The 25,106-nt window shown below is 69.5% G+C and overlaps 2 protein-coding genes and 1 non-coding gene across 5 annotated transcripts; 1 reads left to right on the top strand and 2 right to left on the bottom strand.

Moving 5' to 3' along the window:
• Window positions 1-295: 295 nt before the first annotated feature.
• LOC134526508 (U6 spliceosomal RNA) lies at window positions 296-402 on the top strand. Its single transcript, XR_010073990.1, has one exon. It is a non-coding gene; the product is annotated as a U6 spliceosomal RNA (small nuclear RNA).
• Window positions 403-978: 576 nt separating this feature from the next.
• On the bottom strand, window positions 979-17,511 carry ABCA7 (ATP binding cassette subfamily A member 7). 3 transcript variants are annotated; one of them, XM_063357812.1, is made up of 51 exons: window positions 17,420-17,511; window positions 15,706-15,817; window positions 15,474-15,567; window positions 15,121-15,262; window positions 14,911-15,038; window positions 14,709-14,830; window positions 14,439-14,621; window positions 14,107-14,196; window positions 13,743-14,022; window positions 13,497-13,636; window positions 13,299-13,415; window positions 13,000-13,179; window positions 12,717-12,925; window positions 12,440-12,616; window positions 11,476-11,698; window positions 11,150-11,371; window positions 10,810-11,014; window positions 10,622-10,738; window positions 10,317-10,488; window positions 9,982-10,113; window positions 9,748-9,887; window positions 9,509-9,646; window positions 9,119-9,330; window positions 8,927-8,987; window positions 8,446-8,648; window positions 8,256-8,304; window positions 7,972-8,034; window positions 7,434-7,451; window positions 7,098-7,252; window positions 6,863-6,987; window positions 6,679-6,777; window positions 6,286-6,481; window positions 6,065-6,159; window positions 5,808-5,840; window positions 5,463-5,568; window positions 5,289-5,363; window positions 4,908-5,077; window positions 4,660-4,837; window positions 4,458-4,573; window positions 4,118-4,262; window positions 3,907-4,030; window positions 3,672-3,801; window positions 3,465-3,585; window positions 3,273-3,335; window positions 3,057-3,163; window positions 2,673-2,814; window positions 2,469-2,603; window positions 2,278-2,381; window positions 1,847-1,939; window positions 1,499-1,736; window positions 979-1,418 (listed from the first exon to the last, which is right to left on the bottom strand). In XM_063357812.1, the coding sequence occupies exons 2-51, from the start codon at window positions 15,769-15,771 to the stop codon at window positions 1,278-1,280; spliced, it is 6,774 nt and encodes a 2,257-aa protein (XP_063213882.1). In that variant the 5' UTR covers window positions 15,772-15,817; window positions 17,420-17,511; the 3' UTR covers window positions 979-1,277. The 3 variants fall into 3 exon arrangements, 2 of the variants coding, with proteins under 2 accessions (XP_063213882.1, XP_063213883.1); XM_063357813.1 differs by lacking the exon at window positions 7,434-7,451; XR_010073913.1 differs by lacking the exons at window positions 979-1,418; window positions 1,499-1,736; window positions 1,847-1,939; window positions 2,278-2,381 and having other exon boundaries at window positions 2,474-2,603; window positions 2,673-2,891.
• Window positions 17,512-18,205: 694 nt separating this feature from the next.
• Window positions 18,206-24,183, bottom strand: CNN2 (calponin 2). The gene is made up of 7 exons (XM_063357841.1): window positions 24,073-24,183; window positions 20,756-20,877; window positions 20,362-20,428; window positions 20,115-20,252; window positions 19,852-19,968; window positions 19,408-19,554; window positions 18,206-19,330 (listed from the first exon to the last, which is right to left on the bottom strand). Exons 1-7 carry the CDS (start codon window positions 24,133-24,135, stop codon window positions 19,064-19,066), a joined length of 921 nt encoding a protein of 306 aa, XP_063213911.1. The 5' UTR covers window positions 24,136-24,183; the 3' UTR covers window positions 18,206-19,063.
• Between the last annotated feature and the right edge of the window lie 923 nt (window positions 24,184-25,106).

Below are 25,106 nucleotides of genomic sequence, written 5' to 3'. Positions count from 1 at the left end.
GGGGAACGCCGGGACGGTGGAGGACAAGGGCCGTCCCCGCCCCGCCCCGGGATGCAAAGTAGGGGCCCTCCCGCCATGCACCGCGCGCCGCTCCGCAGGGTATCTCAGCCAAGAAAACGCCAAAATTTATCATAAAAAGGAGAACGTGGAGATAGAAATGATGGCTATTGTCTGGGAGAGTGGATCTGTGGGGAGAGGCGTAGGAATCTAAAACGGAGTGTTCGGGTGACTCCCCGTGACTTGAAAATTATGAATTAGAAGAGGTTTAAATACGGTTGCGGAAGTGCCTGCATTCGTGCTCGCTTCGGCAGCACATATACTAAAATTGGAACGATACAGAGAAGATTAGCATGGCCCCTGCGCAAGGATGACACGCAAATTCGTGAAGCGTTCCATATTTTTTCCTCAGGCTTCCATATCTTTCATTCGGAGACCAAAAGGGTCCCACCCTCCCAGCCCGGGGAGAACCTTTTTGGGCCCCCGCAACACATGCTGTGGGAGCAGAGGGTGCACCAGCCCCGGTCTGTGGCCCCACCGCCATAGGGGAGAGGACGGGAGCACCCCAAAACCTTCACACACCCCCCAGCCCACCCCCAGGGATGCTCAGCCCAGCTCTGCTCCAGTCCCCGTGGGGTGCAGAGCCCAAGGAGACACCCAGCTGAGGGGGAGAGACCCCCAGCCCCACCTGGGCACCCTGGATGGGGACAACGTGGAGAGGAAGGAGTCCCAGAGAGGTGGCGGGCAGGGACCCCTGCCCAGGGACCACCCAGGGTGAGGAAGATCCTGGCTGACCTTCAGCCACTCAGGGAGTCACATGGAAGGGGCTGTGGGGTGGCCGCAGGGCAGGGAAGGGGCTGACTGCTCTGTGCCCCCATCCCACTGTTGCCCCCTTGCCCCATGTCCCCCAGTGGGGCTGCAGCGGTGCGAGGGCAATGAGCCCCCCGGGCAGTACCTTGGGTCTTTATTTAATTGCTCATTTACAGCAGGCTCAGCTCTGCGCAGTCGGGGGCTCAGGGCCAGCCCCAGCCCCTTTGCCCAGGCCCAGGGCAGCCCCCCACATCCAACTCAGCCCCCCGGAGGGTACAGCCCACTGAGAGGGAGCTGGGGCCAGCCCTGCCCTGCTGCTCTCACCCTCCCCTGCACCCAGAACATCCCGCGGGGATGACGGCGGGCAGGATGTGGCCGACCCCCCTGTGCAGATCTGGGGGTCTCGGGGGGGGGGACAGCGTGCTGCAGTGACGGCTGGGGAAGGGGTCCGTGGGGCAGCGTGTCCCCACTCAGACAGTGGTCTCCTGGTAGCTGTCATCCTCTAGAAATGACGTAAGCCCCTTCCCAGGGCTGGGGGCCGCATCCTGCCCTGGGGCCGCAGCCCCCCCAGGGTCCTCGTCGGTCTGCTCCCTGGCAAAGTGCACGAAGACCTGCGGGGAGGGGGCAGGGTGAGGGGCAGCACCGGCGGGACCCTGTCCCCCGTGCCCTTGCGCCCCACGTCCCCCGTCACCTGGTCGAGGGTGGTCTGGGACACGGAGTAGTCCTCGATGTGGCAGGGGCCGCGGTGGGCTGCCAGGACGCTGAAGACGCTGGCCAAGGAGCCGGCGCGGGAGGGGAGCTGGAACTGCAGCAGCCCCCCGTGCCGCTCCTTCAGCACGATGCCGGGGAACCGGCGCAGCATCAGGCTCTCCACCAGCTCCGGCCCCGGGCCACCGACCCGCACCACCACTGTGTAGCCGTCCCCAAACCTGCAGGGGACAGCGGGACATTGCTGCAGGGACCGTCTGTGTCCCAGTCCCCCACAGGGATGGCCACCCCTCGCCACCGGAGCCCTCCTTGAGCCCCGCGGCCGTTTTACCTGTTCTTGAGGTGCTGGACGCTGCCCAGGCAGCGGAACCGGCCGTTGACCATGATGGCCATCCTGGTGCACAGCGCCTCGCACTCCTCCATGCTGCCGGGGGGCAGGGAAGGAAAACCATGAGACCCTGTGGGGCAGAGGGGTGCTGCCCTCCGGGGTGCCATGGGGGCAGAGGGATGCTTCCCTCTGGGGGAACTCTGTGGGGCAGAGGGGTCCTCCCCTCAGGGGTGCGATGGGGGCAGAGGGGTGCTGCCCTCCGGGGGTGCCATGGGGGCAGAGGGGTTCTCCCCTTAGGAGATGCCATGGGGGCAGAGGGGTGCTGCTCTCCGGGGGTGCTGTGGGGGTAAGGGATGCTTCCCTCCAGGGGTGCTCTGTGGGGCAGAGGGGTGCTGCCCTCCGGGGGTGCCGCAGACCCTGGGGCGGGGGCTCACCTGTGGGACGTGAGCACCACGGACCTGCCCTCCCGGATGACGCTGAGGATGCAGTCCCACAGGAATCGCCGGGCGCGCGGGTCCATCCCCGTCGTGGGTTCATCCTGCGACAGCCCCGGCGGTGGCGGCGTCAGCCCAGGCATGGCCTGGTACTGCCGTGGGACCCCCCCCCCCGCACTGCCCCCACTCACCAGGAAGACGACGGGGGGGGAGCCGAGGAGGGCTATGGCCGTGGAGAGCTTCCGCTTGTTGCCCCCGCTGTACTTGCCCGCCGGCCGCTCCGCGTGCGGCTCCAGCCCCAGCTTGGCGATGCCCCACTGGGCCACCTGCGGGAGACGCGGGGGGGATGAGGATGGGGGTCCCCTGGGCTTGGGGGGCCGGGGAATGGGCCCTACCTTGGGGGTCTCCTCCTCCGGGACGCCGCGCAGGCGGCTGTAAAACTCCAGGTGCTCCCGGCCCGTCAGCAGGTCCGTGATGGCGTCGAACTGGGGGCAGTAACCCATGTGCTGGTGGACGGACTGCAGGTCGGTGAGCACGCTGCGGGGACGGGGACACGGCTGAGCGCGCGGCGGGGACGGGGACAAGCTCCGGGGACAGGGACGAGGCTGAGGACACTGCGGGAACAGGGATGCGCACGCCGCAGGGATGAGGATGAGGAAGACGCCGAGCGCGAGCACGCTGCAGGGACGAGGGCGAGGAGGAGCACAGGGTGGGGACGGGGACGAAGTGGGGACAAGGAGAGCAGCAAGTCGGACACGGGGTCACTCTGCCTCACCCACCTGTGCCCCTTCAGCCAGGCTTCCCCCAGCGTCACCTCCGTGTCCCCTGTCAGCATCTTGAAGGTGGAGGTCTTCCCTGCGCCGTTCACCCCCAGGAGGCCGAAGCACTGTGGGGTGCAGAGGGGACCCGTGGAGAGGGGTGGGGGAGCTGGTGCCACCTCCGCGGGGACATGGCAGCTCCGTCCCTGTCTGTCTGTCCATCTGTCCGTCACTCACCTCCCCGGGGGGGATGGCCACGCAGAGCCGGTCCACCGCCGGAGCCCTCCTGCGCCGGTAGACCTGGGCGGCAGAACCGAGGTGGCGTTGGGTGCCCCCCACCCATCACCCGCCAGCCGGACCGGGGTCTCCGGGGGAGGCTGGACCCCCACGGCAAGCACCGGGGCAGGGTCCGGCCCCGCGGCAACGCACCTTGGTCAGGTCCTTCAGCAGCAGGAGGTGGCCGTGCCGGGGGGTGCTGCCCACCCTCGCCCGCTCCCGCGCCACGTCCTCGTCCTCCTCCCCCAGCGAGGGCAGCTGCAGAGCCCGTGGCCTGGTGGGGGGGCAAGAGCGGCAGGGGCATTTCCAGGGCTGCCCACCCCACGGCCGCCCCACGGCCGCCCCATGGCTGGTCCTCACCCCAGCCGCAGGAAGAAGCGGTATTGCAGCAGGAGGGTGAAGAGGAAGAAGAGGACCCCCTCAATGGCCATGGCGAACATGTTCTTCCCCACCAGATCCCAGGACAGGGGGGACACGAAGTGCTTGTCCCCTGCGAGTGGTGAGAGGGGCTGTAGGAGTGGGGGGACACCTGGGAGGGCCCCCGCGTTGACCAGGCTTTGGGGAGTGGGAGCAGCCCCGAAGCCCCCGGACTCACCGAACCTCTCGAAAGCGTCGGCCATCGCCTGGTTCTTCACCATGTCGATGAGGCCTCGGCCCAGGCAGAAGTGGGGGAAGATGAGGAAAACTTTCTTCAGGACGCGGTTGATGTCGTTGAGGTTCTGCCGGGGAGGCGAGGAGAGGGGTGGGGGAGCTGGTGCCACCTCCGCGGGGACGTGAGAGGGGTCCGGGACAACCCGGGGGCTCACCTGGTCCACGAACAGCTCCAGCACGAAGGTGGCCACGCTGCCGTTGATGCCGATGAAGAGGTTGATGCAGGTGAGGGCCACGTAGGCGGTGCTGGGGATGCTGAAGAGGAAGGAGGCCGGGTACATCAGGGGGGTGATGGACCAGCTGGAGGGGCAGAGAGACAGCGGCTGGCCGAGGTGCACCTCCCGTCGCTGGGGGCACAATGGGGAGAGCCAGCACCCACCCCACCCCGTCACCAGGACCCCCTGAGCCAGGGCTGCCCCCAGCCCCGCTCAGAGCCCCCTAAACCCCTCCTTCCTCGGGGTCCAGCCCCGGGGGGGGGTTCCACCGGCCCTTCACCCGTAGAGCAGCAGCAGCAGCACCAGGGAGGGCAGGTTGGCGGAGGACACGTAGGACTTCTGCTGGAAGCAGAGGAAGATGAGGATGACCAGCAGCGCAGGGACCAGGTAGTTGCACTGTGGGCACGGAGAAGCCGGGAAGGGGGTCACAAACGGGACCCGGCCCCCCGGAGCTGTACCCCGTCCCCGTGCCTGTCCCGCACCATGTCCCAGGCGAAGTTGCCCAGCCAGTAGGTGACGGGCTTCATCCCACTGACGAACTGCAGGTGCTTGGCTTTGCTGACCCGCTCCTCGATGAGGAAGAGCACGAAACTGGCCGGGACGAAGGACATGGCGAAGATCACGCAGATGGAGACCAGCACGTCCACCGAGGTGGCCATCCTGCCGCAGAAGGGAGGGCTCAGCCGGGGCCAGCAGGGGACCCCGGGGGACCCCTGTCCCCGACACTCACAGGGCGGCCTCCGAGAGCTGCTCCTTGGTGAGGTTGAGGGGGTGGTTGGTGGCCGTGATGCCGTAGAGCGCGGGGTCGGTCCCGGCGGGCAGCCGGGCGCGCAGCAGCCCATTGCTGGCCACGTTGACAAAGGCCACCATGGCGTGCCAGCCCTTGTTGTTGAACCAGACCTGCAGCCCCGGGGAGCCCGGCGACTCAGAGCCCCCCATCCCGCCCCGGCGCTGCACCCACAGCACCCCGAGGGGCTCCCGCTCCCCCCGGCCCCACCGGGATCAGCTCTTCTCAAGCTGCTCCAGCCATGGATGGGGACCCGGGTGTCACGTCCCTGCTGCCCCCCGGCTCTCGCCCCTGTGGGACCCCCCACCCCAGGGCCGTGCGCACCTTGATGTTCCTGCGAGCGTCCAAACCCTCGATGAAGCGGCTGAGGTTGCGCAGGAGCCGATCCGAGGGGCTGCCCTGGGTGCGGGAACACGGGGTGAGGAGCAGGCACAGGCCAGAGCCCTCCCAGCGCCGGGAGGCCGGAGCCGAGCCGGGGGAGCCGAGCCCCGGCCGTACCGGGGTGATGTTGAAGAGTGCCCGGAGCTCCAACACCGCCTCGTCCACCTCCAACGCCGACGGCAGGGCCTGGGAGCCGCCGGCGCCCAGGGAAAAGCCACCGTACCTGCAGGGATGGGGGGATACTTCCAAACCTGTCATCCCATGGAATCCCTCCCGGCCCCTCCACCCTGCCCTGGGCACCCCGCTCGCCCAGACGCCGCGGTGAGGGGCGCACAGGGGAGGGCTGAGGCTGCCCAGACGAGGACTCTGCCCACGGATGGCTCAGGCTCTGCCTGACCCCGCAAAGGATCTCCTGCCCCCCGCCAAGATCTGCGTGAGACCCCGTTTGCCCCCCAGGCTCACCTCTGCTCGTTCACCCACTTCTTGTTCCTCAGCCTGAAAGAAATGGGGTGAAATACCCCGAGGAGACGTTATGGCAGCGCCCGCCTGGCCACGAGCCCCCCAGCAGCTCCCCCTTGCCCTGCGGTGCCCTCGCTGCCTCCAGCCCTGGCTGGGTTTGGTCCCCAGCGTCCCTCCCTGCTGCCGGCCTGTGCCAAAGCCCTGCCACGTCCCCCCCCCGCCGTGTCCCCTCGGTGTCCCCAGGGTGCCCCAGCACTCACTCCTGGCGGATGATCTGGGGGTAGGTCTTCACCAGGTAGTCGGAGATGTTCCTGCCCGTCAGGTTCTGCAGGATGTCGCCCGTGCCCCTTCGCACCTGGGGGGACGGGGACGGACAGACGGGCTGGGGGCTGGACGTACATACGGCCCCGGAGCATCGCTCGCACCCGCACCCAGCAGCGTCGGTGTCCCAGGGCCAGCCCCGCTGCGGGCTGGGGGTTACCTGGGGCGGTGGGAGCCCCCCGGCCCCCTCGGGGCAGTCGGGCAGCATCCTGCGAGCCCCCGGCCCGCTGCACCGGCACGGGGGGGACAGCTCAGCCTGTGTCCAGTTCCCACGCCGCAGCGCTTCCAGCAGGGCTGGGGGGGGCGGGGGGGCGGAGAAGCCGTCGGGGTGGGAAGCTGGGGGGCACGGCCCCGTCCTGGGCAGCCGGCACCACCGGGGGAGAGAGACCCCCGTTACCAGCCTGGTGTGAGCCAGGGCCATGGGGACCTACCCCCACACTGTGGGGATGGTGGGGGGGGGTCCAGCGGCATGGCACCGGCTGGGGGGATGGGGGGATGCCTACTTGCCCCCAGCCGCCCCCTCCCAGCCCCCCCCGGTCCCGCAGGCACTCACATCTCCCCAGCATCCTTCATGCACTCGGTGCCGAAGCCCGGCTCGGCCAGGAGCGCATCCAGCAGCCGAGCCGTGTCGGGGTCCCCCGGGGCGTCGTTGCTGCCGGGAGATGCGGGAATGAGCCGGTGGCAGCGGGGGACACGGGGACAGGGGACGTGGGGGGGGTCGGAGGGATGGGACGCACCTGAAGAAGGTGAACTGCTGCCCGTACATCCAGGGCTGGAGGCGCAGCGGCGGGTACTTCCCGAAGGGCGGCACGATGAGGCTGAAGAGCAGCGCGATGCAGACGAAGACGGCGGGCAGGACGATCTGCCGGAGAAGGGGGTGGGGTGGGGCGGGGGGGCCGGGGGTCAGAACTGGCTCTGCACCCCCCGTTCCATCGCCTCCCCACCCTCCTGTCCCCCGTCCCCCTGCCGTACCTGCGCGAAGAAGCCGCGGGTGCTACGCCGGGCGTGGAGCATCCTCTTGATGAAGAGCGCGCGGAGCTGCTGGCGAGTGAGCGCCCAGCCCCTCACCCTGCGCCAGGCCTGGCCGGGACCCCCCCGCAGCAGGTCGGTCTCTCGGGACTCCTCCGCTGCGAGGGCAAAGACGGGTCCGGCCTCAGCAGAGCCAGCGGCGAGGGGCAGGGGCTCGGCTGGAGGCGTGGGGGGGGGATGGGGTGAGGGCAGAGGTGTCCCCCCACCCCAGCAGGGATGGGGCACTGCATGCGGGGACGCGACAGGAGCCCTCCAGCCCCCCCAGACCCCCGCTCCTACCTCGCCGGGCTCCTCGGGCTCAGCGTAAAGGAGAGGAAAGAGGGGTTATAGCCACGCTGGCCCCTGCCCAGCCGGGGCAGCACAACCCAGGGCAGAGCCATCTCCCCAGACTATCACAGCCCCCCCCAGACTCCTGCGACAGCCCCCACGCCAGCCCCGTCTCCAGGAGAAGGGGGCCTGGATACATCCCCTGGGATTTTGTGTCCCGTCCCACCCCCTGCACGGAGCCGGGCTCCCCCAAACCCACAACCATCCCTGCTCCTTGCCCTCCCTGACACCCTGGGGGGACACCCCGAGGCTGGGGGGCAGCGATGCTGCACGGAGCATCCCTGAGCCTCCCCCTGCCCGCTGCCTGCCTGCAGGGATGCGTGTCCGCAGGGATGTGTGTGGGAAAGGATGCCTGCTCGGCTGGACGTGCCCAGACAGACACATGGCACAGCCCCAGCCCGGGGGGTGGAGGTTGGGGGGGCGGGGGGCACCCAGCAGCAGGAGCTTGGCAGCTCGGGGGTCCCAGGTCCCAGATCCCCCTGCTCCTTACCCAGCTCCCCGTCGGCTGCTTCCGCATCCCCCCCCTCGCCGGGGGCTGCTCCGCTCCTGGTGCCTGACAAAACCAGGGTGAGGGCACCAAGGTGGGACTGGGGCCAGAGCCTGTGACACTCCCCTGCACCCATGGGTCCTCCCAGCGGGGGCCCTGGGAAGGGCGAGGGCCACAGGGGGTGCTGGGGACACCTGCATCCCTCTGCTCCGGGCTGCTGAGCATCCCCCCTCCGACCCCCCCCTGCACCTTGAAGCTCAGCTCCAGCCAGCACCGAGGCATTTTACCTGCCATGTCTGTGTCCAGCCCCGCGTCCTGGGCCACCTTCAGAAAGATCTGAGGGCGGGAGGGGTTTAGCATTAAATACGGCCACCAGCCCCCACTGCCCCGGCGAGGCAAATCCCCCAGACCGCGGGCAGCCCCCGGCAGAGCTCCAGGGAGGGTGGGCAGCCCGGGAGCCACAGCTCCTCCGGGTACCTCTTCCAGGGTGGTGTCGGAGATGCCGTAGCTGGAGATGCCCAGTTCCCCCAGGCGGGCGTCCAGCTCGCGGAAGAGATCCCCGAAGGCCCCGTCCTTGGCCCCGCTGTAGGGCAGGACGAAAAGCACCTCGTGCCCGATGTCTTCCACCAGCCGGGAGCCGGGGACCAGCTTCTGGATCAGCGCTGACAGCTGGGCCACATCTGGGGGGACGGGGAGGGCTGGAAACCTGGGGCAGGAGCTGGTGGCCAGCGCAAGAGCTGGCCAAAGCTGGCACGTGCCCTGCGCCCCTGTCTGGGGGTCCCCTGGGGGGGGTGCTGCAAGGATCCCCACCAGTGCAGGGGGGCCAAGAGCTGGCAGAAGGCAGGTTGTAGGGCTGAATGCACCCACGCCCCCCACCCCAGCTGATGGGGGATGCGTGGGGAGCACCCGGGGAGGGGTGACACCGTGCTGGTGGCGCAGGGAGGCACAGGACCCTCACCCACGGCGCTGGCCTCGCTGCCCAGACCCGTGTCACTGCTCTGCTCCGAGTCGCTGCTGTCCTGCGGGAAAGGGCGGCCGGATCCTGGCACCCTGCAGCAGGATCCGGCCCCAAGCCTGGGGCTCGGTGCTCCCCGGGACAGAGGCACCGGCCGCCCTCTTGGCCGATGCTCGGCGGGGCCGAGGGACCCACCTTTTTGGTGGTGCCGGGGCCGGTGCCGGTGCTGCCGCCCGTCCCGACCTGCTCCCTTTTCACCAGGGTGAGGTGGTAACCGGTGCCCAGCCTGGCCTTGAGGAAGAGGGGGGACCCGCAGCAGCAGAGCCGGCCCTGCGAGATGATGGCGGTGCGGTCCCCCAGCAGCTCCGCCTCGTCCATGTAGTGGGTGGAGAGGATGATGGTGCGGCCTGGGGGCAGGCAGCGGGGTGGACCCCCTCGCTTGACCCCCCCACTTTGTGGGCATCTCCCCACCAGCACCTCTCCCTGCCCGTCCCAGGGGCCCTGCTGCTGGTTCTCCAGGGCTGGGGGGGGCTCAGACGCTCACAGGGAGAAGTGGGGGTCCCCCCGTCCCCCCCCAGCCCTGACCTTTGCGGTACTTGAGCAGCAGCTCCCAGATGCCGCGGCGGGAGTAGGGGTCGACGCCGGCCGTGGGCTCGTCCAGGATGACCACGCGGGAGCCACCCACGAAGGCGATGGCCACCGAGAGCTTCCGCTGCATCCCCCCTACGGTGCAGCAGGGACGGCATTGGCGGGGGTGGGGGTGGGGGGGGGTGCCGAGGCCACGGACCCCCGCTCGGGTGCCAGTCCTGCCCCCCACCACGCACCCGAGAGGTTCCTGGTCTGCTCCCGGCGCTTGTGGGGCAGCCCCGTGTCCTGGATGAGCTGCTCCATCTCTGCCTTCACCTGCTCCTCCGACAGCCCCTTCAGCCGCCCGTAGAACCAGACGTGCTCCTCCACCGTCAGGCTGGGGCGGGCAGGGGTGAGGTGTGAGGGGGGCAGCCCGACCCATGCCACCCCCCCCGGCACCGCTCCCTGCCACCCCCTCCGCCCCTGCCTACATGTCGAAGAGCACGTTGTGCTGGGGACACATCCCCATGGTTTTGCGGATGCTGTCGATATCGGAGCGGATGTCCCAGCCCAGGATATAGGCAGTGCCGGCAGTGGGGGGCAGGAGGCCAGTCAGGATGGACCTGGAGGTGGGGGGACCAGTGGGGAAAGGGGGTCACGGAGAGCAGGACCAACAGGGCTTGGGGCTGGGGTGCCCCGTTCTATGCGGGGTGCTCAGCGCCCGGCCTCGCAGGGACCCAGGTTGGGGCAGACGGGATGGGAACGTGGCAGCACCGGGGTAGAGCCAGGCTCAGCTCTTGGCCCCACCGTGGCCCCCCCAGCTCACATGGTGGTGGTCTTGCCGGCCCCGTTGTGGCCCAGGAAGGAGGTGATCTGCCCCTCGTAGAAGTCCAGGCTCAGCCCGTTGACGGCCACGCGGCTGCTGCTGCGGTAAATCTTCACCAGGTTGCGGATGGAGACGCCGGGCTGGAGCTGGGCAGGCGGCTCCTCCACCAGCACTGGAAGCCACCGGGGGGTCACATCCCAGGCAGGACCCCTCGCCGGGGGGCAAAGCCCGGGTGGGAAGGCTCCAGCCCAGCTCCGTGGCCACCAGCCCTCAGCCGTGTGGCTCCAGGGTGGGCAAGGGCTCACCTTGGGGTGCAGAGAGGGGGCTGGTGGGGTACGGAGGGTGCCCGGCTGAGGACGGCTCTCCAAGCCAGTAGCTCTTCAGGAAGGGGAAATTCCAGGGCTTGGGAATCCCATATTGACCTGCAGCAGATGAGGGGCTGAGCGGGGCTGGGGTTGGGGGGGCTGCCGGGGACTGGGGGGGCTGCACTCACCTGGGAAGACACCCTCGAGGTACCAGGTGGCCAGGCCATAGAGGCCGGCGTCCAGCAGCAGCAGCCCCATGGCCGTGGCGAAGTTGTAGGGGTCTCCCGGCACGGGGCTGGTGCCCAGGTTGTGCCACTGGATGCCCACCCCTTGCTCCTCGTAGAGGGAGAAGTACTCGCAGCCGAAGCCGAAGGCCACCGGCGACAGCAGGCTCTGGTGGCGGCAAGAACGGCAGCGTGGGCAGAAAGACCAGCCCGGGTTGGGGCGGGGGGGGGGGGTTCAGCCCAAAGACCCCCGACTTTGGGGGCCCGGGGTGGCACCAGGGAGGGGGCAGCCATGGCCGCTCACCACGAGGACGCGGAGCGGGAAGGTGATGTGGTCGCGCCAGGCGACGCACAGCACGTAGGGCAGGTAGAGGGAGAAGTAGATGATGCCGCCGCACGCCGAGGCCAGGTTGGCACGGGGGAAGAAGGTGCTGATGAGGAAGCACTGGCTGATGGTGGCCACTGAGAAGGTGCCGAGGAAGAGGAAGATGACGGCCGGGTCGCTGTAGGGCAGGATGTTTCCCAGCTGCGGATGGAGGCAGGTTGGAGCCTGCGGAGCCCCCCTGTGCTGGCTCCCAGCCCCAATGCTCCCTGTGTCACCCACACTGTCCCCTGTGCCCTGCAACCTGCCTTGAGGATGAGGACGAGGAGGGCAGAGCTGAGGAGGAAGGGGATGAAGCTGCTGAGGAACCAGCTGAGCCAGAGGATCCCGCTGCTCAGCCCCATGGTCTTCATGGTCTCCTTGAGCCGCGTCTCCTTCTCGTGCACCACCCCCTTGATGATCATGGCCACCGAGTAGATCCAGGCCAGCGTCATGAAGAGGGGCAGCGAGCGGTTCAGCACCCGCAGGAACCTGGGGGAGATGGCACCAGCCCTTCCACCCCCAGCCTGGCACCCCAGGGCCACCGCCAGGCAGGGGACACAGAATCAGAGAAGCTTGGGGTGGGAAGGGACCTCTGGAGACCATCTCCTCCAACCCCCAGCCACAGCAGGGTCACCCACAGCAGGTGGCACAGGAACGCGTCCAGGCGGGGTTGGAATGTCTCCAGAGACGGAGACTCCCCCACCTCTCTGGGCAGCCTGTGCCAGGGCTCTGCCACCCTCACAGCAAAGAAGTTCCTCCTCGTCTTGAGATGGAACTTCCCATGGGCAAGTTTGTGCCCGTTACCCCTTGTCCTGTCCCCGGGCACCACTGAGAAGAGCCTGGCCCCATCCTCCTGACACCCCCCCTTTCAGTATTTATCAGCGTTGATAAGATCTAAAGATCTAAGACTAAAAAGCCCCAAATCCCTCAGCCTTTCCTCCTCAGAGAGGTGTTCCAGTGCCCTCAGCATCTTGGCAGCCCTTTGCTGTCCCCTCTCCAGCAGTTCCCTGTCCTTCTGGAACCGGGGAGCCCAGAACTGGACCCAGCGCTCCAGAGGGGGCCTCCCCAGGGCAGAGCAGAGGGGGAGGATGACCTCCCTCCTGGGCCATGGCCCAGCCCTGTGTCACCTCCCCAGGGCAGCGATGCTGCAGCGTCCTCGGCCCCGTCCCCCGCAGCAGTGCGTCTCTTGAGGGTCCCGGTGGGGGGGGCCACCCCTTGCCATCCACTCACACATCGTCCACGTAGCAGGGGTAGGGCATCTGCTGGACGTAGACCCCCGTCCGCGGGGCAGCCCCGGTCTGTACCCGCACCACCGCCTGCTCCACCAGGTCCTGCACGTAGACGAACCCCCCCCACACGTAGCGCAGGTCGCTGAAGGGGTCGGCCGCGGGGCCCGGGTCCCAAAACCTGGGGGCAGAGCATGGCGCTGGGAGGGGGGACCCCCCCGCCACAGCGGGCGCAGGGTGCTCAGGGACCATGGGGACCGAAAGTGTGAGTGTCCCCCGACCTGTCCTTGATCTTGTTGGTCCTGGTGACGTCGTCGATGTCCATGCGGATCTTGTAGCGGACGTGGGGGGGCAGGGAGGGGGCCGTGGCGTTGGTGGGGGGCTGGAAGACCACAGCTGCCCAGAACTGTTGCTCCTCCAGCAGCTCCAGGGCCCGGGCCACCAGCTGCTCCTCGGTGGCCACCGCCTCGATCTTGTCCAGGCAGACACACTGCAGGCAGGGCAGGCAGGGCTCAGCGGGGCTTGGGGAGCCAGCCCCCCCCGGGCAGACGGGGTGACACGTACCTCCATGAACTGCGACAGCGTGCTCAGGACCGCGTCCGCGTCGGCGTACACCTCCTGCCAGCTGAGCCCCGGCCCCGCCGCCGGCCCCCCCAGGAACCCGGCCAGTGCCGGCAGCTTCCAGGAGGTGCCGTTAAGGAATCCGTCCAGGAGCTGGGTTGTCCCCGGGGCCAGCAGCAGATCCTGCAAAAACCCCAGGGTACCGCGGGGTGATGCAGCCCACCCTGCTCCCAGCCAGGACCGCCCCCCCCCCGCCCCGCAGCCCTCATCCCGCACCCCAGTTCCCGATGGGGGTCACGCACCCGGAGGACCTGCATTTCCAGGCTGCTGTTGAGGAAGGTGTAGATGCGGGGTCCCAGCTCCCGCCAGGCACCCCCCATCTCCCCCAGCACCGCCAGTTCCCGGAAGGTCCGGTTCACCTGCAGGAGGAGGGGGGGTGAGGTAGGGCCGGGGTGAGACCGCCCCCCGCTCCAAGCCCCCCACAGCTCCCCTCTGCGTACCTCGGCCATGATGCTGTCGGGGCCGGGACCAGGCGGCGTGTACAGGATCTTCCCCATGAAGAGGGGCTTGATCCCCTTCCAGAAGATCTGCGAAAGGGGGCTGGACTCCATGCTGCGCACCAGCTCACGGCAGAAGGGACCTGGGGTTTGGGGGGGAGGGGGAGCAGAGAGGAGTCCTCGCCATCGTGTCCCCCCCCCACCCTGCAACTGGCCACCCAAACCTTCCCTACAGCCCAGCCCGCTCACTACTAGCGTTGCCCGGGGTCTTGGTTCTCCTCTCCGAGCTGTTGCGGTCCAGGAAGGCTTTGACGTCGTTGTCCTCGTACCAGTTGAGGGAAGGGATCCTGAGCCCCCCACCCTCGGGGTGCCCGCAGGCGATGCGTGACAGGGTCCCAAAGGCACCCGAGGCGAGCTGCGGCGGGAGCTCGGGGGGCTGATGGCCACCAACGCCAGCAGAGCTGGCGTTGGTGGCCATCAGCCCCCCGAGCTCCCGCCGCAGCTCGGCGAGGCTGGTCATAGCGGAGACCTGGGGGGAGCAAAGTGGGGCTGTGGGGGACAGGGACACCCTGGGGTGCAGAGGGGGGGTGGTGGTGGGGCGGGGGGGAGCTACCTCCTCCATCAGGGCTGCTGCATCCCGCACGAAGGTGCCCAAGGCTTCCACGGTGCCGGTGATGCTGCCCGCCTCCGAGCTCAGCTGTTCCTGCAAGGTGGGGGGGGACGGGGGGGGCAGGGGAAGGGGGTCACAGCCCCTTTTAGTGGGGGGGGATTTCTGCCCCAGCGCCTTTCAGGACCCAGCCTAGCCAGGCTGGATGGGGCTTTGGGCAACCTGGGCTAGTGGGAGGTGTCATTGCCCATGGCAGGGGGGGGTTGGAATTAGATGACCTTTAAGGTCCCTTCCAACCCAAACCAGTCTATGATTCTATAGTGGGTGGGGGGGCTTACCACCAGGAGCCGGGGGAGGTCGAGCTGGGAGAAGAAGGAGCCCTCCATGGCGCGGAGCTGGGGGCCGGGCAGGGCGCAGAGCCCTCGCTGCAGGCTCTGGCTGCCCCCCACCAGGAAGCCCCCCAGCTCCGAAGCGTTGCAGACCACGGCCTTCAGCGGGAGGCGGGTGCTCGCCAAGGAGAACTGGGGCGGGGTGGGGGGGAGAGGGTCGGTCATGCCGCGGGCACTGGCACCACGGGCAGCGGGAGCGGGGCCCGCGCCAACACTCACGATGCGGGGGCTGAGCTGAGCCCCCATCAGCTCGTCCACCAGTGCCGGCGGCAGAGATGTGTTGGTCCGGAGGAACCGCGAGAAGGTCTCGTTCTCCCTCAGGTAATCCCTCACCGGCCGGGCTGGGGGGGAGGAAGGGTCAGCCACGGCGGGGGGGGGTGTGTGTCTCGCCCCCCCCACCCCCCCCGTCCCCGGTGCTCACCCCTCTGCTGAGCCCCACTCCCCCGGAGCCGGCGCAGGACGGGCAGGAGCTGGGAGAAGCTGCTCAGGAGCCGCTGCCCGTTGGTGCGGAGCAGGACTTGCCGAGCTTCGGTCAGGAGACGAGAGATGCTGCGGGGGCGCGGGGTGGGCAGTGAGACCCCAGCCCCGCTGCCCGGGTGGGCCCCACAGACCCCCACCCTCCGCCGCTCACATGGAGCCCTCGAAGTTGCCCACTACGCCGGGGGCCTCTCCCGCCGTGGGGTGCCGAAAGCAGGGGTTGTTCATGTTGCAGATGATGCCCTGGAGCCAGGGCAGGGTCCCGGCCGAGGGCAGCGCCTTGTTGGGGAAGTGGCCTGCGGGAGAGACGGGTCCAGGGGGGACAGCACGGGACCCCCATGGTCACACACAAGCCGCAGCTGGGAGATGCCAGTGAACCCCCGGCTCATCTCTGCCTCCCAGGTTTGTCTTCCCTGGTGCCACCCAGGGCAGTGCCAGGGCCCACGCAGGGCTCCTGCACAAGGGGGGAGCACAGGGGGGGCACCCCAGAGGGTGCAGAACACTCACACTCGTGCTGCTGGAAGGGCGGGTGGGATTGCCGCACCGAGATCAAGATGAAGAAGAGGAAGAGGGGCCAGAGGATCTCAATGGCCAGCTGGATCTGGGGGAGACCCATGGTGGTTGGGGGCGGGGGTGTGTGTGCGTGTGTTCCGGTCCCCATCATCACCCAGGGCTCCACCTGCCCCCACGCCAGGACCCTGCGGCTCCAGGTGCCCTCCCGCCCTGGGGACCCGCTCACCCGCTGCCGCCGGCGGTAGGTGAAGTTCTTCCAGAGCAGCAGCCGCAGCTGGGTGCCCACGGCCATGGCGGGGGTGAGGGGGGCACTTGCCCTGCACCCTGCTCGGCTCCGGCTGCGGGAGAGAGTGGGGGGGTCAGCACGGAGCTGGGGGCTCTTGCTTCCCTCTGGCTTGGGGCTTGTTGATCCCAGGCACAGCGCCAGGCCCAGGGCTGAGCTGGGGGGGGGGGTGGTGTGTGGCAGGAGCCAGCCCCACATTCCTGCCGCAAAGCTCCTTTCCGGAGCTAAGTCCTCAAATCTCATTCTTTTCTAAACCAAAAGCAGCAAAATAGGGCACAAGCTCTGCAAGTCCCTCCAGGTCACCACTGCGTGAGGAGCTATGGGCGGGTTTCCCTCACCCCGCCAAGTGTGGGGAGCAACCGGGCGCCCCAAACATCTTGGCCACCGGAGCAGCTCCAAGCCCCGGAGAGCTGGGACCTGCCCGTGCCTCAGTTTCCCCGTGCGAGGGATGTGGCCGTGCCAGCAGCGGGGTCTGGTATTTCTAGTGAGACCCCCGGCACCCATGACACCACCCTGGGAGGGGGATGCCCCTCGATGCCACCGGAGCTCAGACACCCAGGTCCCGCAGGTGCCCCCGGGCTGTGCTGGCCCCGGCAGCTCCGGTCCGTCCCTTCTCCAGCCCCGTCCCGGCGAGTCCCCGCGCCCGGCCACCTCCTGCGACTTCACCCGCCCCCGGGCCCGACAGCAAAGCACCCCGGGCTGGTGGCCGAAGCTGCAGACTCGCCCGCCGGGGGGTCGGGCCCGAGGGCCGCCCGCTGCCGGCTCCGCCCGCGCTCGGGGCTAAGCCGGGTCCCGGCGCGGTGGGGATCAGCGGGCACCAGCCGCGGGATTAGCATCCCTCCGGGAAATCCGGCTAATCGGCCCGCGGGGCCGGACACGAACGGCACCGGAGCCGGGTCCCTGGGACAGGACCCCTCCGAGGGGGCACCGGGGCTCGGGGACAGCCGTGCCACCGCCCCCCGTCGCAGCGGGACGAAGGGGGTCTCAGCGCGCCGGCTGCCAGGGTGGGGGTGACAACGGCCGAGCTGGAGCGGGGACAGAAGCGGCTGGCGCCGGGACCGGGGGATGCTGCGGGGCTGCCGCGCCGGGGGGAGCCTCAGCCCGGCCGGGGGCAGCGGCTCTTTTCGGGATCAAACAACCCCCAAAACTACCGGGATCCTCCAGAAGCCGCCTCCCAGAGCGCGACTCGCGTGGGAATCTGCTAACTCACCCCGCGGGGAGACACACGCCCCGCCGCTGCAACCGGGAGCACGGCGGCACCCCCCGCCGCCTCCCCAGTCCCCCGTCCCGCCCCGCCGAGCCCCGGGGTGCGGAGCCACAGGGAGGCGGAGGGACCGGGGGGGCGATGGGGACAGGGGGACAGCCCGGGGAGGGGGTGATGGGGTCAGCTGCGGGGGGAACAGCCGCGGCGAGGAGACGCGGACAGCCCGGGGGGGGGACAGGGACAGCCCAGGGACACACACTGACCGCCCGGGGTGGGGGGACGATGGGGACATCCCGGGGGGCTGCTGGGGACATCCCGGGGGGGAGGGGAGTTGCGGACAGCCCCGGGGGGATGCTGCGGAGCCGCAGCCCGGCCGCGGCCCTTCCCCGGCGGCACATCCCCCCCCGCCCCGTCCCCCGCCCGCAGCAGCCCCCGGCCCGAGTCCCCCGTTACCTGCTCTCGCCGCCACCGCGCGGCCCCTTTAAGAGACCCCGGCGGGCTCCGCCGCGCGGCTCCACCGGGCTCTCGCGCAGGCCCCGCCCCTCCCCGCGCTACAAAGTAACCGCGGGCGTGACGTCATGGGAAACGGCCCTTAAAGGGACCGTGCGGGGCGTGTGTGTGGGGGGTGTGTGTGTATGTGTGTGTGTGTGTGTGTGTGTGTGTGTGTGTGTGTGTGTGTGTGGGGGGGGGGGTGATGGGAGGTGAGAGGGGCTGGAGCGTCCCCATCCCCCCCCCCCCCCCCCGCCCTGCCACGCCCTCGCCGCCCCGCCCTGCCACGCCCTTCCTGCCACGCCCCGCCACGCCCTGCCCTGGGGGCGGGCGCCCTCGGGGAGCAGAGCGCCCGGCCCGGTGCGGCTTGAGCCCCCGCCGTGGGTCGGGCGAGCCCCGGGGCCACCCGCCGAAGGGGCGGGCAGGGAGAGACCCCCCCCCACCGCCGGCTCCCGAGGGACAGACCCTTCCCCAGCAGGTCCCCGAGCCCCGCAGTGGCAGCGATGGCCCCCGGGAGGGTCCCCGAGGCAGCCACCGCTGAGTCACGGCGCAACCGGCAGCACTGCGCTGGCCCTCGGGATGCCTTTGGTTGCCCACGGGGTCTCCCACAGGATGGGGCAGCCCCCACACACCCCCCGAGGGTGACACAGCCCCCCCACCCCAAGCCCTGACACAAGGAGCCTGCACCAGAAACCAGAAAGCTGCTTTTTTTTCTTTTTTTTTTTTTTTTAAAAAAAAGAAAAGGTTTCACTGGAAGAGCATCTGCGTTACAAACCCCACGGGAGGCGAAGAAACCGAGGGGTGCAGCAAGGGGCTGCGCCGTGCACCGACACCCCCGGCAGCTGCCCGCGCTCGGGCATCGCCCTGCGGGGAGGACGTGGCCGTGGGAGCCAGCCTGGGCTGGGATCCGCCAGGCCTCCGGGGCACTGTGGCTTTCCGAGAGGTGCCGGGGGTGCCGGGTGCCAGCCCAGCCCTGTGGCCTCGGTCCCTATGGACCCTGGTCCCTACGAGTTCTGCAAAAAAGGCATTTCCAGCTTCAATCCTAGAAATCACAAGGCTGCTGCGCCCACCCGCACGCACACACGCATCCCCATCCCCTCAGCCCCGCAGCATCCTGGTCCCCCACACGCCTGGGGGGCTCTCCTGGCCGTGCTCCCCCCGTGTCCTGCCACCCCGAGCCACCCTCTGCCGAGCCGTGTCCTGCCAGCACAGGGAGAAGCGGCACCGGGGGCAGCGTGGGGGGCTGCCCCCTTTCCTTGCTGAGTGATCTGGGCGCAGTGGGTGCAGGGTGGGAACGCGTCTTCTTGGCTGCGTGAGAGGAGACACCGTCCCCTCCTCGGCGCTGGAGCATCCGCCGCCTTCCCGCTGCAAACGCCGGGGCTGCGCTGGGGCCCCGGGGCTGCCCACGGGCTGCGGGAAACAGCCGCTCTCTTCTCTAGAAACGGGGTTTTTATTTCCTCGCTCAGAAAAATAGATTCGTTTAAAACAAAAAAAAAAATAAAAGAGTTTAAAAAGAAGGAATGACGAAAGTAGAGGCTGGAATGTTGCTGGCGGGGGGGGGGGGTCTGTACATGAGATGGTGCGAGACGGGGCTGGGCGACGTCCCGCTCAGTAGCTCTCCTCCTCCTCGCGGTAGTAGTGGTACCCAGGGGGGTCCCCGCTCTGGTCGCAGGCGGCGTTGGCCACCTCGCCCTGGCTACCCTGCGGGCAGTACTTGGGGTCGTAGATCTGACGGCCCAAGCCGAAGACCTGGCCGCTCTGGTTGGCGCCCTGGTTGGAGCCCATCTGCAGCGACATGGAGGAGTTGTCGCACTTCTCCGTCCCCATCTTGGCGTCGTAGATGTGTCTCCTGGTGCCGGGAGCTGTCATGCCCACCTGGAAGGACAGGATGGAGCAGGGCTCAGCCGCGGTTCCCCCCACCGTCCCTCCCCGCCGTGGCCGCGGTGGCTCACCTGGCTGGCACACTTGTTGGTGCCCATCTGGAGGCTGATGGTGGAGTGGTCCATGGGTGGCAGGATCTGGTTCTTGGGGTCGTAGAGGTGCCTCCTGGTGCCGTAGGCCGTCATGCCCGACTGGCTGGCACACTTGTTCGTGCCCATCTGACAAGGGGGTCTGGTGAGACCGAGCACTGCCCCATTCTCCTCCCACCCCATCCCCATGGCCTGGGGGGGCACAGCCAGTGCTCCCCGGCCCCCCAGCCAGACGCTGTGCAAGCCATTGCGTGCCAGACACGGAGCTGAGACGGTCCCAGATTCCAAGGACACTTGGGGCATCTCCAGCCTTGGGTCCCCCCCAGCCGTGCTTGGAGCCGTGACGGTGGGTGCTGAGGGTTTGTTAAAGTGGGACCCCCCTCACCCAGCACCCCACCCCTCGGGAGCACACGGGGGGCAGCCCACCTGCAGCCCGATCACACACTGCCCAGCCTTCATCTTGGCCTCGTCGAAGTTCCTCTGCTGCTTCTCCGAGTACTTCACGCCGATGTCCACGCCGCTCTGCATCCCCTTCGTCTTGGCCTGCCGGGGAGGGGCGGTGAGGAAGGACGGGGGTCCCAGACCTCCCGCCCTCTCCCTGGGCAGGGGGAGCCGTGGGGTCCCAGTGGGGCTGGCTGTGCCCCCTCCCAAGCAGCCACGGCGTCTCCGGATGGTCCCCGGGCACTCACCATGCCCGCCAGCGCCAGCAGCGACACCTGCACCTGCGTCAGGTTCCCGCTCTCAAAGAGGTCGTTGGCTTCGAAGAGGTCCACGGGGTTCATGCCGTAGCTGGCCATGGCCTTGATGAAGTTGGAGAGGTTCTCCAGCTGGAGGCAAGGGGAGAGGGGTGAGTCCCCGGTGGGCGGCAGCGGAGAGGCCGGGATGGAGCCGGGGCTCCGTGGCGGCCGCGGTGCCAGCAGGGCTGCCCCCACCTACCTGGTGCCAGTTCTGAGCCGAGCGGTTGATCTTCCTCACCGCGTTGGGCTGCAGCTTGTTCATGAGCCTGGGGGGAGGCAGGGGGGAGCGGGGGCTGCGGCGGGGCAGAGACCCCGAGCCCTTTTCGGGAAAATCCGGCCCAGGTCTCCCCCACAAGCATGAGGCGATTCACTCCCCCAGGTCCCTGCTGGCCCCCAGGGCTCCCCCCAGACACGGGCACTTTGGGGGCGACTCCAGCCAAGCAGCACCACAGAGAGAACCTCTGGCGGGTCCCGTGGCTGGATCCAGCCCACCCTTCCCACCCCAAGGGCTGGCGGGGGGGCCCCTGGATGGCCGGTCTCCCACGTCCCCACCCGAGCGGAGCCGGGGGCCGAGGGAGCACCGCGGGACTCACTCGCAGAGGATCACCCCGTCCTTCAGTCCCTTCTGGAAATCGGGCCCGATCTGCTGCCCCGTGACGCTCTCGATCCACGTCCGCAGCTCGGCTTCTTTCTGCGGGTCATACTTCTGGGCGAGCTGGGGAGGGGGGGACAGCGAGGGGACAGCTCAGGGACAGCCCCGGCGTGCACCCCAAACCCCTCATGGGGAACAGCTTCCACCCCCCCGGGGCACAGACCCGCAGCAAGGTCTGGGGACAGCAGCCCCATCCCGAGCACCATCCCCAGGAAGCCTTGGGGACGTTGGCAGTGCCAGGCTGGTCCCCAGCCTCTGCAGGGCGGTGGGACAAACCCCCCAGCCCAGCTGCCCCCAGCCCCAGAGAGCTGGGGGGTGAGATGGGCACAGCCGGTAGCTTGGAGAACCCCGGGATATTTGTTCTGCCATGATTTCCTGATGCACAGGAACCCCCCGGGGGGTGGCAGGAGCCACAGCGTGACCCCATCATAGGGGAACGCATCCCTCCCCCTCGCCTCCGGTCTCTCACATCCCCCTCCTTTGCCTGGTTTTAGCCTGTCCGTATGTATGATCCGGGGAGCGAGAGCAGCCGGGCTGCCCCCACCCGTGCCCCCACCCATGGGAACGGGAGTGCGGGCACGATGCTGCCATCAGCCAGCGCGTTGGCGCAGCTGGACCCGGTGCGAGCCTGCAGAGCACGGTGCCCCTCGCACACGGCAGCTTCCGAACCTCTCCAGCAGGATGAGGAGGAACTGCCCGCGGGGGGCCCGGAGAATCGCCCCCCCTTCAAGGGCCCGTTCCTCCCTGTCCCCCCGTGCCTGCGGGAGCCCGGCACCGAGCCCCGGGGTCCCCGTCTGCCCGATGCTCTCCCCTCCGGCGGGGCCGAATGCGCCGCTGCAGATTCCTGGGTCACCGCGGCTATGCCAGGAATGCGGCTGCCTCCTCCCAAATGGAGACCAGCTGCCCGGGCCGGCAGCATCACTGGCGGCGTCACTGGCAGCGTCGCCTCGGCTCCGGCCCGTGAGGGAAGGAAAAGGCACCTCGGCCTGGGGTGGGAAGAGCCTGGGAGCCCTGAGTGCCATCGCTGCCCCATCCTGGGCCCTCCTGTGCTCAGCCGTCACCTGGGGATGGCCGCAAGGCAGCCACCGACCTCTCGCCCATCCCGTCTCCTCCTGGTCCCGGCATGCGCCAGCGCCGTGAGTCCTCACAGATCCCGGCCACGGAGAGACACTGGGATGGGCGCAGTCTGGCCCCGCTGCCCGGGGGGGAGACGCCAGCCATGCCCGTGGGCTGCACTGAGCTGCGGCCCCACAGCCCCAAAGGGGAAGCTCGACGGGTGCGGGACGCAGGGACGGTCCAGCCCAGCAGGGTCACGCTCACCACACCACGCACATCCCACCGCCAGGACATCCCACTGTCCCAGCAGCTGATTTTCTGCCAGTTCCTCTTCCCAGCCCACGGCCAGCGCGGGGGGCTCTCAGGGCACGGGATGGGACAGAGGGCACCAACCCCAGAGCAGATCCCACCACAGTCCAGTTTGCAAGGGCTTGCATGGACCGGGAGGCTGCCACTGGTTTAACTGGTTCCCAGTAGGTGATGTCAGCCTCCAGCAGACACACCGGGGCAGTTAAACTGGCTTAAGTCTTGCTGAATCAAGCTGAAGCGCCCAAGAGCAGGCAGCGGCGCGGCTCCGGCGCGTGTCCACCCGCTCGGCGCTGGGGAGCCCAGCCCAGATGCAAGCAGGGGCCCGTCTGCTCGGTGATGAAATGCAAATCCCTTGCGAGGCCAGGCAAGGAGAGCCCGGCGTGGCCACAGCTGCCACATCCCCACAGCCACGCGTGGCCAAACCCCGGCAGCGGCAGCCCATGACCCCTTCTCCTGCCTGCCCCAGCCCCATTCAGGCAACTCCTGTCCCCACGCAGGGCTACCAGCTGACTGCACTGGGGCCAGGGGCGACCACAGCTCAACCTCTACTTGCCCAGGGCCAGGCACAGCCCCACACCGCAGCCACTGCCTGTGCCACCGCCCGGGGCGGCAGCGGTCCCCAGAGCCCAGCCCTGATTGCAGCCCTGGGTCGTGCAGGGAGCACGGGCAAGGGAAGGGCTTGCTGCGTCCCCCCAGCTCCCCCCGGCCTGGCAGGACCCCCGTGCCTGCGGTGGCCGAGCCCCTGCTGCAGCAGCAGAGCCCCTGGAAGGGCACAGTGAAGGCAGGGAAGGTGGCACCCGCAGTCACGGGGTGCACCCAGCGCTGCTCGCAAGCACCCCAGCCCCGTCCTCGGCGTTTCGGTCGAGGGGAGATTTCACCTGCCTGGGCAGGAGGGTGCTGGCAGGCAGGCAGCTGCCTGCACCCTGCGGCACCCAGCTCCTTCCTCGGGGGGTGAAGAGCCCGGCCGGAGGCACCGGTTCCCCTTTCCCCTTCCGGCCCCACGGTGGCTCGGGTGCACAAGGCCTGGGTGGCCGAAGGTGCCCCGGGGGCACCCAGCCGGGGGGTCCTGGGCTCTGAGGGGCAGGCGTGGGCTGGGGGCTGCTTCTGCCTGTGCTCCACTGAAGCCACCAGCCCCGTCCCCAGTGAGGGTCGTGGGTACATGGGCTGGGTCAGAGCATCCCACTGGGGGACACGGAGCTGTGGGGAGCAGTGGCGAGAAGCATCTGGAGACATGGGGAGCTGGGACCATCACCCCCAGCCCCAGGTGCGGATGGGAATGGTGCCCCAGGGTTTGCCGAGGGTGGGGGGCGATAGCAGCCAATGCACGGACCTGGGCAGGGGTGGACGAGGCAGCCAGTGCCTGGGACCCCTCCCAGCCCCGGTCCCCTAGAAACACCTCCCCGGGACCCCGCGGACAGAGCCAAGGCACCCCGAGATGGGGGGGTCAGCCCCAGCACCTCCTGCCCCTCCGAGCCCCCAGTGCACCGGGTGGGACCCCCAGCTCCCTGTCCTCCCGGGACCCCTGTCCCCCCGCGACTCCCCGGCTTCCCGTCTTCTCGGGACCTCCCGGCTCCCCGGGACCCCCAGCTCTCCTCCCACCGGTGGCGCCGAGACCCCCCGATCTCCACACCCGGGACTTCTCCACTCTCCGCCCCGGGAAGCACCGGGCCCTCTCCAGCTTCACATGCCCGGGGACCATGCACCGCTCCCCCCCGCGCCTCCCCGGTTCTCCAGGCCCCCGGGATGCAACAGAGACCCCTCAGTCGCACCGGGATGCCCGACTCTCCAGGGTCCCCAGGAGCGCCGGGAGCCGCAGCACTCGATGGCCCCGGTACCCCCCGTCCCCCGACTCGCCCCCTCCCGGTGGCACCGGGCCCCCCGTCCCCGTCTTACCCGGTTCTTGACCTCGGCGGAGAGGCCGTAGGACGGGCCCTTGTTGAACTGGGAGCTGCTCATGGCGGGGAGCGGGACGCGGAGCCGGCACCGGAGCGGGGCGCGGGAGCGGCGGCGGGACCGGGCGGGGCGGGAGGGGCGGGGGGGGGGGGGGGGGGGGGACGGGCCCGGCCCCCCCGCGCTGATTGGACGGGGACGAAATGCCCAAATAAGGGCAGGAGCGGCCGGATCGCGGGGGGGGGGGGTCCCGCACCCCGACACCGGGACCCGGGCGGGGGGAAGCGGGGGGCACCGGGAGCCGGCGGGGTCCGGGGCTGGGGCTGGAGCCGTCCCGGGCACGCGTAGGCACGGCCCGGTACGCGGGAACACGGGCACACGCGCGGGCACACGCACGGGGACGCGCACACCCCTATAGACGGGCACACGCGTGTGCATCGCCCCATAGACGTGCCTACACTGATGTGCACCCCCCGACCCACCGACACGTCCCGGTACGGACACACGCACCTCCCGACCCACGGACACACCCCGGGACGGACACACGCACCCCCCGACCCACGGACACAGGCACCCCCGACCCACGGACACGTCCCGAGACGGACACAGGCACCCCCCGACCCACAGGCGCGCACCTGCACATTCACACCCCCGCACCCCCCGCACCCCCGCAACGCTCCATCCCGCGCCCCGACGCCGGGGAACCGCCGGGTCCGTTCCCGGCCCGTCGCGGCCGCTCGCCCCCCGCGGCCGGCAGGTGGCCCACGAGAGGCGGCCCCGGCCCGGCCGGCAGCGCGGCTCCGCGGGGGGGGGGCCCAGGGTCGAAGCGGGCTCGCCCCTCGGTGGCCAACGGTGGGAGGCAGTCGCCCCAGCAGCCCGGCGGGCAGCGGCCGGGGCGGGATCGGGCCGGGGGTCCCCACGCCGTGAGAGCGGCACCGCGAGGGGTCCCATCCCGTCCCCCTCCCGGGGTTTATCCGCCACCCGTGGGTGAACGGACCGTTGTGGGGCTGCGTTACCCTGTGGGTGGGGGAGTCATG

Source organism: Chroicocephalus ridibundus, chromosome 22 (genome assembly GCF_963924245.1).
Source record: "Chroicocephalus ridibundus chromosome 22, bChrRid1.1, whole genome shotgun sequence".
Lineage (NCBI taxonomy): Eukaryota > Metazoa > Chordata > Aves > Charadriiformes > Laridae > Chroicocephalus > Chroicocephalus ridibundus.
This window is presented reverse-complemented; position numbering and strand designations above follow the sequence as displayed.